Raw genomic sequence first — 12,003 nt, 5'->3', positions numbered from 1 at the left:
GTCTTATCCTAGCTGCCTCGCGGGGGAGGGGGATGCCATTTCATGTGTGGCGGGTGGTGACGGTAATGGATGAAGGCAGCAAGTATGAAAGTGTCCATGTGTATATATGTATGTCTGTGTATGTATACGTTGAAATGTATAGGTGTGTATATATGTGTGTGTGGGCGTGTATGTATATACATCTGTATGTGGGTGGTTTGTGCCATTCTTTTGTCTGTTTCCTTGCACTACCTCACTAATGCAGGAGACAGCGACAAAGTATGATAATAATAAAAGAAATATATATATGTGCACATATTCTTAGTATTCTTGATAGTATCTGTGATGATAAGGACTATGTGTTTATATGTAAGCATGTAAGTGTATGTGTGGATTTAGTGCAGTGGTTTCCTACATTGAATTGATGTGATAGGGGATGTGATGGGGATGAGGATTGTTAGTTTGGAGTGTTAACCAGAATTCTGTGAGGATGGTCTTGTTTACAGTAGGTTATATATTTTTTCTCTGTTCACATCAGTGTTCATAAGCTAAGTTTCTTATTGAAAGTTAATTACAGTAATAAGTGTATATTAATCAGAACTAATATTCTTATTTTCAGGATAAATTGTCCAACGACCAACAAAAAACAGCCTTACCACATACTCCATCACTTGTAGAAATTGCTGCTCACACATACTTCCCAGCATCTTTCATGGTTGGCCCACAGTTTTCCATGAGGCGCTACCTTGATTTTGTTAAGGTTAGTTCTTGTTATTTATAAGGTATATGTCAAATTTCCCCTACCCCTAGGGATATAGGGGAAAGAATACTACCTTCATATTCCCTACCTGTCTTAGAAGGTGACTAAAAGGGGCAGGATTAGGGGTCTGGTAAACTTCTCCTTTTTGTATTTTGGTCTCTAACATATGAAACAGAGGAAGGATCTAAGTGAGGGGTACTCATCATCCTCAAGGGCTCAGGCTGGGTTGTCTGAATGTGCATGGATGTAACCACAAGAAGAAGGGAAAGATAGATTGTATTCTAGGGGGGAGGAAATTGGAAGTTTTGTTTCTTAGTGAAATGTAGCTCAGAGGAAAGGGGAAAGAATGGTTTGGGAATGTCTTAGGGTTGAAGTCTGGTGTTGGTGTGAGGTTGAGAGCAAGAAGGGGGTAGCTGTAGGTATGGAAGTGTAAACAAGTGAGCCCCAGACTGATGTGTGTGAAAATGAAGTGGTTGTGGGAGATGGGTGATTGTTACTGCTTATACACCTATTAGCAAGAGGAGTAAGAAAGGCAAGTGTACCAGGAGGAAATGAGTGAGTGTCTCAGGAATTTTGATGTGAGAGAATGAGGAATGGAGGTGGGTGATTTGAATGGAAGGGTGGTCAACGAGGTAGTTGATGGTATAATTAGGGGCTTGGCATTACCTGTTGTGAATGAAAATGAAGATGGTGAGTAGCTTATGAAGTTTTGTTTAGTGATTGGGAATACTTGATTTGAATGGAGGGACACATGGGAGAGTGAGGTTAATGGTGAGTGGGCATTATTGGATAATGTACTAATTGATAGGTTTGCTAAAGAGAGACTTTTAGATGTAAGTAGCCTAAGATGGGCAGCTGACGACTTATCTGATCACTTCTTTGTGGAGACTAGGATGAAAGTTTGATTAAGTCTTTACAAAATGAGGAAATTATATTATTGGGAAGAGATTAGTGAAAGTGAATAAGCTTAGAAAAGAGGCTTGTGTGAGGAAATCCCAGGAGAGATTGGGTGAAGAATGGAAAAAGGTGAGAATAAACAAAATGATAGGAGTAGGCAAGGAAAGGGAGATATTTAGGGGAGCGCCTCTTTCATGTGCAGGGTGTATGGTATACAGAAGGTCGGTTTTTGGCATGTGACAAAGTGTAGTGAGTTTTGGGAAGAGGAAGTTTAGATTTAGGTAAAATAGAGGTGTATGGTTGTTACCTGCAGGGAAGGAGTGTTGATGATTGGAAGATGTGCAGGTAGAAGTAGCAGGAGATTAGAGAAAGGTGCAGAGGTTGAAAAGGAAGGCAAATTGAGATTCACGGTGAGAAAGTTTCAGCAACGTTCAGGAAGAATGGGAAAAGTATTTGGAAGGAGGTGAATAGTGTGAAGAGAACAACAGAACAAATGGGAGCAGATGGGAAAGTAGTAATAGGCAAAAAAGGGGTGAAGAGGAGATGGAGACAGTATTTTGTAGGACTGTTGAATGAGTTAGATAATAGGATGACTGATGTGGAATGTTTTGGATGTGGAGATATGTGAAGTGAGTCATGGCAAGTGCTTTGGTGAAAAGAAAAGAGGTAGTGAAGGCTTTGCATAAGATGAAGTGTGGCAAACCCGCTGAAATGGATGGATTTGCAGTTGAAATTCTCAAGAAAATGGGTGACAGTGTTTTGAATACTTAGACAGGATTTACTGCAATTTTAAGGATCAAAGAGATGTGCCTGAGGATTGGCATAATTTCTTTATAGTGCCATAGTATAAAGGCATGAGGAACAAAAGTGATTTGTTTGAACTTCAGAGATGGAAGTTTGTTAAGTACACTTGGTTGTATACATAGGATAGTGGTGATTGAGATGGTGATAGCATACACAGAGCATCATATTGAGGAAAAACATTGTGGTTTCAGGATTGATAGAGAACATGTGGATCAGATGATAGCTTTGAAGAATGTGTGTGAAAAATACAGAACTTAGAGAAAGAGAAGGATATGTATAGTTACGAATCCTACTGGGAAGGACCATCAGTTATATTTGATGTGCACACTGGATAACGCTATCTTAATGTTATGGGATGAAAGCAAACACCAGGGTTAAATCAACATATGATACAAGAAATAAGAATACAAGATAACAAAGCACATTAATTGGGTACAAACACTCATTAACACTCAGCATCCAATATTCCACATTCTACATTCCAGATAAGATTTCAGACTAGGAGATCTCTTTCCTTGATGACAAGTTGACTGTGAAAGCATGATGCAAGACTTATTTGTCAGGCAATTCTATGACAAATTATGATACATCGTTACACTCAAACCTGACATGACAGGCCAGCGATGGCTACGGGGTTCGAGACAAGGAAAGCCTTCATTACCTTTCTTAGCACAAGTTCTGCTGAAGGAATCAGCTCTTAGACTATCGTCTGAGCCTTTTATATGAAGGAACCGCCAGACAGGAATAGCTAGCCTTGACCCACCTACTGCTATGATAGGTCGGAATGACCACAGTTGCCCTTGATTGGTCAAAAGACTGATCGTCACACCCTCATCCTTATGTGATTGGCTGGAGGAGGCCTAAGGTCTGGCCTTCATACTGTTTAATGGCCCAGCCCTGCATCTCTGACAACACAACCAGGGTGGGTGGGTGAACTTACCCAGGCATGACCTCGTGGCTGACTCCGGATCACTTGACCATGGGACCTGAGAAGTAAATAGCAGGTTGGTTGCAAGATGCACCACTAATCTTGGCCACCTGACTAGAGGTGTGTGAGATCACAGGTACACGTGGGAAAGGTCGAGGAATCTTTGTACCCCTCAGGTCACCACACGGCTTATCTAAGCATACAAATTCTCTATCATAAACAACGAACATGCAGGGTTTGTGATAACGAATGCACAGGCTCCTAACAATTTATATAGATGTATAGATCTGTAGACAGCACATGATAGGGTTGAAAGAGATGCTTTGTGGACAGTGTTACAGATGTGTGGTGTGGGAAGAAAGCATTTAGAGTTTTGAGCATGAGAGTAAGGTGTGTATGCAAGTAGGAAAAGAGGAGAGCGAGTGGCTCCAGGTGAAAGTAGATCCACAGCAAGGGTGTATGATGTCACCATGGTGTTTAAACTGTTTATGATTTGGATGATAAGTGAGGTAAATGCAATTCTTGGAGAGAGGGGCAGGTCTGAAGTCTCTTGGGATGGGAGAGAGAGAGAGAGAGAGAGAGAGAGAGAGAGAGAGAGAGAGAGAGAGAGAGAGAGAGAGAGAGAGAGTTGCTGTTAACTGATGAAAGCTTTGGTGGTAGACTCAAGTGAGAAACTGCAAAAGCTGGTGTCTGAGTTTGGGAGAGTAGGTGAGAGCTCTTGTGAATAAAGGTAAGGTTATTAAGTTTAGCAGGGTAGAGAAAAAGGTTGGATGGAGTGTTTTAGGTACTTGGGAGAGGATGTGGCAGCAGGTGGAAGCATGGGAGCTGAAGTAGACTAGAGGATGGATGAAGGAGCTAAGGTCCTGGGTGCTTTGAGGAATGTTTAAAAAGAGAGGTCATTGTCTGAAAAGGCAGATGGGTATGAATGATGGTCTAGTAGGCCGGGGCGTTGGATGGATATGGGACCTGGGCCATAAATAAAAAAGTACAGGAGAGAATGGATATATTGGATGTGAGATGCTTAAGGATAGTATGTGGTGTAAGGGGTTGCTCATGTTAGAAATGATAAAGTTGTAGTACGAAGAGTTTGGTTGAGAGAATTGAAGCGGATGTGCTGAAATGGTGTGGACATATGGAGAGGATGAGTGAGGAGAGGTTGACAAAGAGGGTATATGTGTCAGAAATGGAGCAGACAAGGAGGTGGCTGAATAGGAGATGGAAGGATGAAGTGAAGGGGGTTTTGAGTAATCACGGCCTGAACCTGCAGGAGGGTGTGAGGCATACACAGGAATTCAAACACCAACAGACCACTGATTTCCTTCGAGGCTGTTTGTAGTAGAGGAAGTGATATGATCTGCATGGTAAGAGTAGAAATGCATACACATTTAAGACAAAAATATTATAAACTTTTTCATGTAGCTAAGGAGGTGCAGATAATGTCAGTCATGGATATCAAGCAAAATGCATATCAAGTCTGTTCTTAAACATATCTGTGGTACTACCTTCAACTACTCTAGTTGGTTTATCATTCTGTGTTAACAGTCTTGTTGAAGAAAAAGTACCTCTCATTTGAGGAAAAACATTTGCCCACAAGCTTGTAACCATCACTGCAAGTGAAATCAGACTAGTCTATCTGTATATAGCTTGTTAGATCGAGATTATCGATGTTTTTGATGATTTTGAATGCCTGTATCTGGTCTCCCCTTAATCTTCTCTTTTTTTAATTAAATCAGTTAAAGTCATTTTGTTGGCTCTTGTAGAATTTGTCTCTCAGTCTGGGAATCATTTTGGTAAATCTTGTCTGTACTCTCTCCATTCTGTTTTTGTCTTTCCTCAAGTGGGATGAACAAAACTGGCCACAGTATTCAAGATGGGGATACATGAGTGACTTGTAAATTTGATAGCCTTACCAATAAATCGAAGAATTCTTTTGCCCTTTTAACTGCTTCTGTGCACTGTTTACTTGGCTTTAGATCACCAAATATTATTACATCTAGTTCATTTTCCTTGTTTACTTTTTGCAGTTTAACAGAATCCTTTGCTGTACCTTACCTCTTCAGTTTTACCACTGACATTTAAAGCTTTGCACTTATTGATATTACAATTCAGTTGCCACCTGTGAGCCCAGTCCATCAGTTTGTCTATATCCATTTGAAGTGTAGACATTCAATTTCTGTTGTAGATTTATTTCCCAACTTAGTGTCATCTTTGAATTTTGATATCTTACAATGCAGTCCATTTTCTCTATCGTTAGTATACTAGGCTTGACCATTAATCACCTCTTTGTTTATGACCAGTTAACCAATTTCATAACCACCAAAGTGTAAGCCCATCGTTATACCATGTGACTTCACTTAGTAACCTTTTTTGTGGAACTTTATCAAATGCTTTTTGAACTTTCTTGGTAAATCTAGATAGATGACATGAACTGCCTTACTTTCATTATTACATACACATGTCCACACACGTGTATACATACCTACACAGCTTTCCATGGTCCACCCCAGACGCCTCACATGCCTTGATTCACTCCACTGACAGCACGTCAACCCCTGTATACCACATCGCTCCAATTCACTCTATTCCTTGCCCTCCTTACACCCTCCTGCATGTTCAGGCCCCGATCACACAAAATCTTTTTCACTCCATCTTTCCACCTCCAATTTGGTCTCCCTCTTCTCCTCGTTCCCTCCACCTCCGACACATATATCCTCTTGGTCAATCTTTCCTCACTCATTCTCTCCATGTGCCCAAACCATTTCAAAACACCCTCTTCTGCTCTCTCAACCACGCTCTTTTTATTTCCACACATCTCTCTTACCCTTACGTTACTTACTCGATCAAACCACCTCACACCACACATTGTCCTCAAACATCTCATTTCCAGCACATCCATCCTCCTGCGCACAACTCTATCCATAGCCCATGCCTCGCAACCATACAACATTGTTGGAACCACTATTCCTTCAAACATACCCATTTTTGCTTTCCGAGATAATGTTCTCGACTTCCACACATTTTTCAAGGCTCCCAAAATTTTTGCCCCCTCCCCCACCCTATGATCCACTTCCGCTTCCATGGTTCCATCCGCTGACAGATCCACTCCCAGATATCTAAAACACTTCACTTCCTCCAGTTTTTCTCCATTCAAACTTACCTCCCAATTGACTTGACCCTCAACCCTACTGTACCTAATAACCTTGCTCTTATTCACATTTACTCTTAACTTTCTTCTTCCACACACTTTACCAAACTCAGTCACCAGCTTCTGCAGTTTCTCACATGAATCAGCCACCAGCGCTGTATCATCAGCGAACAACAACTGACTCACTTCCCAGGCTCTCTCATCCCCAACAGACTTCATACTTGCCCCTCTTTCCAGGACTCTTGCATTCACCTCCCTAACAACCCCATCCATAAACAAATTAAACAACCATGGAGACATCACACACCCCTGCCGCAAACCTACATTCACTGAGAACCAATCACTTTCCTCTCTTCCTACACGTACACATGCCTTACATCCTCGATAAAAACTTTTCACTGCTTCTAACAACTTGCCTCCCACACCATATATTCTTAATACCTTCCACAGAGCATCTCTATCAACTCTATCATATGCCTTCTCCAGATCCATAAATGCTACATACAAATCCATTTGCTTTTCTAAGTATTTCTCACATACATTCTTCAAAGCAAACACCTGATCCACACATCCTCTACCACTTCTGAAACCGCACTGCTCTTCCCCAATCTGATGCTCTGTACATGCCTTCACCCTCTCAATCAATACCCTCCCATATAATTTACCAGGAATACTCAACAAACTTATACCTCTGTAATTTGAGCACTCACTCTTATCCCCTTTGCCTTTGTACAATGGCACTATGCACACATTCCGCCAATCCTCAGGCACCTCACCATGAGTCATACATACATTAAATAACCTTACCAACCAGTCAACAATACAGTCACCCCCTTTTTTAATAAATTCCACTGCAATACCATCCAAACCTGCTGCCTTGCCGGCTTTCATCTTCCGCAAAGCTTTTACTACCTCTTCTCTGTTTACCAAATCATTTTCCCTAACCCTCTCACTTTGCACACCACCTCGACCAAAACACCCTATATCTGCCACTCTGTCATCAGACACATTCAACAAACCTTCAAAATACTCATTCCATCTCCTTCTCACATCACCACTACTTGTTATCACCTCCCCATTTACGCCCTTCACTGAAGTTCCCATTTGCTCCCTTGTCTTACGCACCCTATTTACCTCCTTCCAGAACATCTTTTTATTCTCCCTAAAATTTACTGATAGTCTCTCACCCCAACTCTCATTTGCCCTTTTTTTCACCTCTTGCACCTTTCTCTTGACCTCCTGTCTCTTTCTTTTATACTTCTCCCACTCAATTGCATTTTTTCCCTGCAAAAATCGTCCAAATGCCTCTCTCTTCTCTTTCACTAATACTCTTACTTCTTCATCCCACCACTCACTACCCTTTCTAAACAGCCCACCTCCCACTCTTCTCATGCCACAAGCATCTTTTGCGCAATCCATCACTGATTCCCTAAATACATCCCATTCCTCCCCCACTCCCCTTACTTCCATTGTTCTCACCTTTTTCCATTCTGTACACAGTCTCTCCTGGTACTTCCCCACACAGGTCTCCTTCCCAAGCTCACTTATTCTCACCACCTTCTTCACCCCAACATTCACTCCTCTTTTCTGAAAACCCATACTAATCTTCACCTTAGCCTCCACAAGATAATGATCAGACAACCCTCCAGTTGCACCTCTCAGCACATTAACATCCAAAAGTCTTTCATTATACGTGTGAATTATATCATGGAAGTAATTAAGCAGATTTATCAGACATGAACGATTTCATTGAAAATCATGGTGAGAGTCAGTTGTGAAGTGGTGGTCCTCTAAATGGCTGAGTTTTATCCCCATTGATAGTTTTTAGAAGTGTACTGATTACAGATGTTAAGCTGATTGGTGATAATTTCCTGGCAGTTCTTTATTACCTGTTTTGAAAATGAGTGTTACATTAGCAGGCTTCTACTCAGAAACTTTCTCCATAGCAAGGGAGGTCATGAAGAGAGCAGTCAAGGGTGTGACTGTCTTTCATTGTCTTTGAATAAAACTTATCTGGGCATGCTGTTTTATATATTTTATTCCATTTAGTAATAGTGCTGATAGTATGTCTTCGACTCTGAAGTCCAAATGTCATAAAAAGTTTTCCTCTTAGCATTGGAAATGTATTTGGGATGTGAGCTTGGCATTGGAAATGGATTTGGGTTGTGAACTGTATCTTCATTTAGGTACACAGATGCAAAAAAAATCATATAAGATCTTTATAGTAATGAACCATATCATTATTTTCAGTAATTGATTGACTAGTTGACTGGGTAATGACTCTCTTGCATGCACAGTTTAGAAGAAATTGGAGCATTGTGGTATATATGGGTTAGTGTATTGTCATTGGGGTGAACCAGGGCATATTAAGTAGGCTGAACCAGAGCATATTAAGTAGTCAGGTGAACCACAGAAAAGCCTTTGGGGCTTGAATTTGGTTAGGGTTTTCAAATTATTAATTTCTGTGCATAATACACGATGGCTAGCTAGTGTGGAGGTGAGCAAATGAAGCCATTTTTTTCGTTTGCTCCTGGCACAACCTCACTATGCAGGAAACGGTGGACAGTTATGAAAAAAATGTAATGCCACCCCTGACTGCAGATCATTTACCCATGCGTGGATGATGCATAGTGGCCAGTTTTTGATTTTGACTAAATATGTTTTAGCCATCATGATTCACTTATAGTGTGAATATTGTTGTCTCCTTTATTCCTTAAAGATCTGTATAGTATTCACCTGGATGTAAATACTCTTTGTCTTTGAGTCTTATGAGGTCTGTTCTCTTTCGTATCTTCAAATTATGAAAAGAAATGCATGAATGTAAATAAGGTTTACACTATATAGCATCCATGTATGTATATGCATTTATACATTGAGATGTATAGGTATGTATATGTGCATGTGTGGGCGTTTATGTATACACATGTGTATTTTGGTGGGTTGGGCCATTCTTTCATCTGTTTCCTTGCACTACCTCTCTAACGTGGGAGACAGCGACAAAGTATGATAAATATGATAATATATATTTTTTTTTCATACTATACGCCATTTCCCGCATTCGCGAGGTAGCAATAAGAACAGAGGACCGAGCCTTTGAGGGAAATCCTCACTTGGCCCCCTTCTATGTTCCTTCTTTTGGAAAATTAAAAACGAGAAGGGAGGATTTCCAGCCACCCACTCCCTCCCCTTTCAGTCGCCTTCTACGACATGCAGGGAATACGTGGGAAGTATTCTTTCTCCCCTATCCCCAGGGATAGATAATATATATATTTTTATTTTTTTATTTATATTTATTTTGCTTTGTCGCTGTCTCCCGCGTTTGCGAGGTAGCGCAAGGAAACAGACGAAAGAAATGGCCCAACCCACCCCCATACACATGTATATACATACACATCCACACACGCATATATACATACCTATACATCTCAATGTACACATATATATACACACACAGACATATACATATATACACATGTACATAATTCATACTGTCTGCCTTTATTTATTCCCATCGCCACCTCGCCACACATGGAATAACACCCCCCTCCCCCCTCATGTGTGCGAGGTAGCGCTAGGAAAAGACAACAAAGGCCCCATTCATTCACACTCAGTCCCTAGCTGTCATGTAATAATACCCAAAATCACAGCTCCCTTTCTACATCCAGGCCCCACAGAACTTTCCATGGTTTACCCCAGACGCTTCACATGCCCTGATTCAGTCCATTGACAGCACTTCGACCCCGGTATACCACATCAATCCAATTCACTCTATTCCTTGCCCGCCTTTCACCCTCCTGCATGTTCAGGCCCCGATCACTCAAAATCTTTTTCACTCCATCTCTCCACCTCCAATTTGGTCTCCCACTTCTCCTCGTTCCCTCCACCTCCGAAACATATATCCTCTTGGTCAATCTTTCCTCACTCATTCTCTCCATGTGCCCAAACCATTTCAAAACACCCTCTTCTGCTCTCTCAACCACGCTCTTTTTATTTCCACACATCTCTCTTACCCTTACATTTCTTACTCGATCAAACCACCTCACACCACATATTGTCCTCAAACATCTCATTTCCAGCACATCCACCCTCCTGCGCACAACTCTATCCATAGCCCACGCCTCGCAACCATACAACATTGTTGGAACCACTATTCCTTCAAACATAGCCATTTTTTCTTTCCGAGATTATGTTCTCGACTTCCACACATTCTTAAAGGCTCCCAGGATTTTCACCCCCTCCCCCACCCTATGATTCACTTCCGCTTCCATGGTTCCATTCGCTGCCAGATCCACTTCCAGATATCTAAAACACTTTACTTCCTCCAGTTTTTCTCCATTCAAACTTACCTCCCAATTGACTTGACCCTCTACCCTGCTGTACCTAATAACCTATATATATATGTGTGTGTGTGTGGGTCAGAGGTGGAGGGAACGAGAAGTGGGAGACCAAATTGGAGGTGGAAGGATGGAGTGAAAAAGGTTTTGAGTGATTGGGGCCTGAACATACAGGAGGGTGAACGGCGTGCAAGGAATAGAGTGAATTGGAACGATGTGGTATACTGGGGTGGACGTGCTGTCAGTGGATTGAACCAGGGCATGTGAAGCATCTGGGGTAAACCATGGAAAGTTTTGTGGGGCATGGATGTAGAAAGGGAGCTGTGGTTTCGGTGCATTACACATGACAGCTAGAGACTGTGTGTGAATGAATGTGGCTTTTGTTGTCTTTTCCTAGCGCTACCTCGCATGTGCATGGGGGGAGGGGGATGCCATTTCATGTGTGGTGGGGTTGCGACGGGAATGGATGAAGGCAGCAAGTATGAATACGTACATGTTTATATATGTATACGTCTGTGTATGTATATGCATGTATACGTTGAAATGTATAGGTATGTATATGTGCGTGTGTGGACGTGTATGTATATGCATGTGAATGTAGGTGGGTTGGGCCATTCTTTCGTCTGTTTCCTTGCACTACCTCGTTAACACGGGAGACAGAGACAAAATATGATAGATAAGATAGATATATATAAGAGAAAAATTGTAGTAATTTTTGGGTACCCAAAGATGAGGTGAAATGTCAGTGAATGAAGAGATTCATTTTAGCACAGTAAGGATGAATGAATGTGCCATGATTGTAGTGTTTGAAGATTGTGTTTGACCATTGTGCTATGTAGCTGAAGATGGATTAAGGATACAGATGGGTAGCCCAAAGAGTGCAAAATTTGCTAAAAATTTTTGATTGATTTTATAAATGATGGTTGGGGTGTGCCTTTTTCTTATGTGTATTTATATGCTAAGCACATCATAATACTTTACACAGGGAACATTGGTTGGTTGTGAGCTGCCACCTTGTTTGCTACCTGGACTACTTCGTGGAGGATTAGGACTCGTGTATCTCACAGTCTATCAAGTGGGAATCAGCTGGATACCTGATGCATTCATCAACTCAGAAGAATACAATGTAAGAGAGGATTATTTTGTTAGAAAAAAA

At 41.4% G+C, this 12,003-nt stretch overlaps 1 protein-coding gene across 3 annotated transcripts in view; it reads left to right on the top strand.

The window, feature by feature from the left end:
• The window catches only part of nes (lysophosphatidylcholine acyltransferase 3 protein nessy), a 98,383-nt gene that overhangs the window by 19,804 nt on the left and 66,576 nt on the right, over nucleotides 1-12,003 (top strand). For all 3 annotated transcript variants that reach the window (XR_011713128.1, XM_071665162.1, XM_071665161.1), the window contains exons 5-6: nucleotides 599-739; nucleotides 11,833-11,973. Coding sequence is in view for 2 of the 3 variants with exons in the window: in XM_071665162.1 (XP_071521263.1) it covers nucleotides 599-739; nucleotides 11,833-11,973 (282 nt within the window). In the remaining variant the exon portion in view is untranslated. The remainder of the gene's footprint in view (nucleotides 1-598; nucleotides 740-11,832; nucleotides 11,974-12,003) is intronic.

This window comes from Panulirus ornatus, chromosome 9 (genome assembly GCF_036320965.1).
Source record: "Panulirus ornatus isolate Po-2019 chromosome 9, ASM3632096v1, whole genome shotgun sequence".
Taxonomy (NCBI): Eukaryota; Metazoa; Arthropoda; class Malacostraca; order Decapoda; family Palinuridae; genus Panulirus; species Panulirus ornatus.
Note: the sequence above shows the minus strand (reverse complement) of the source record. Positions and strands in the feature narration are given on the sequence as shown.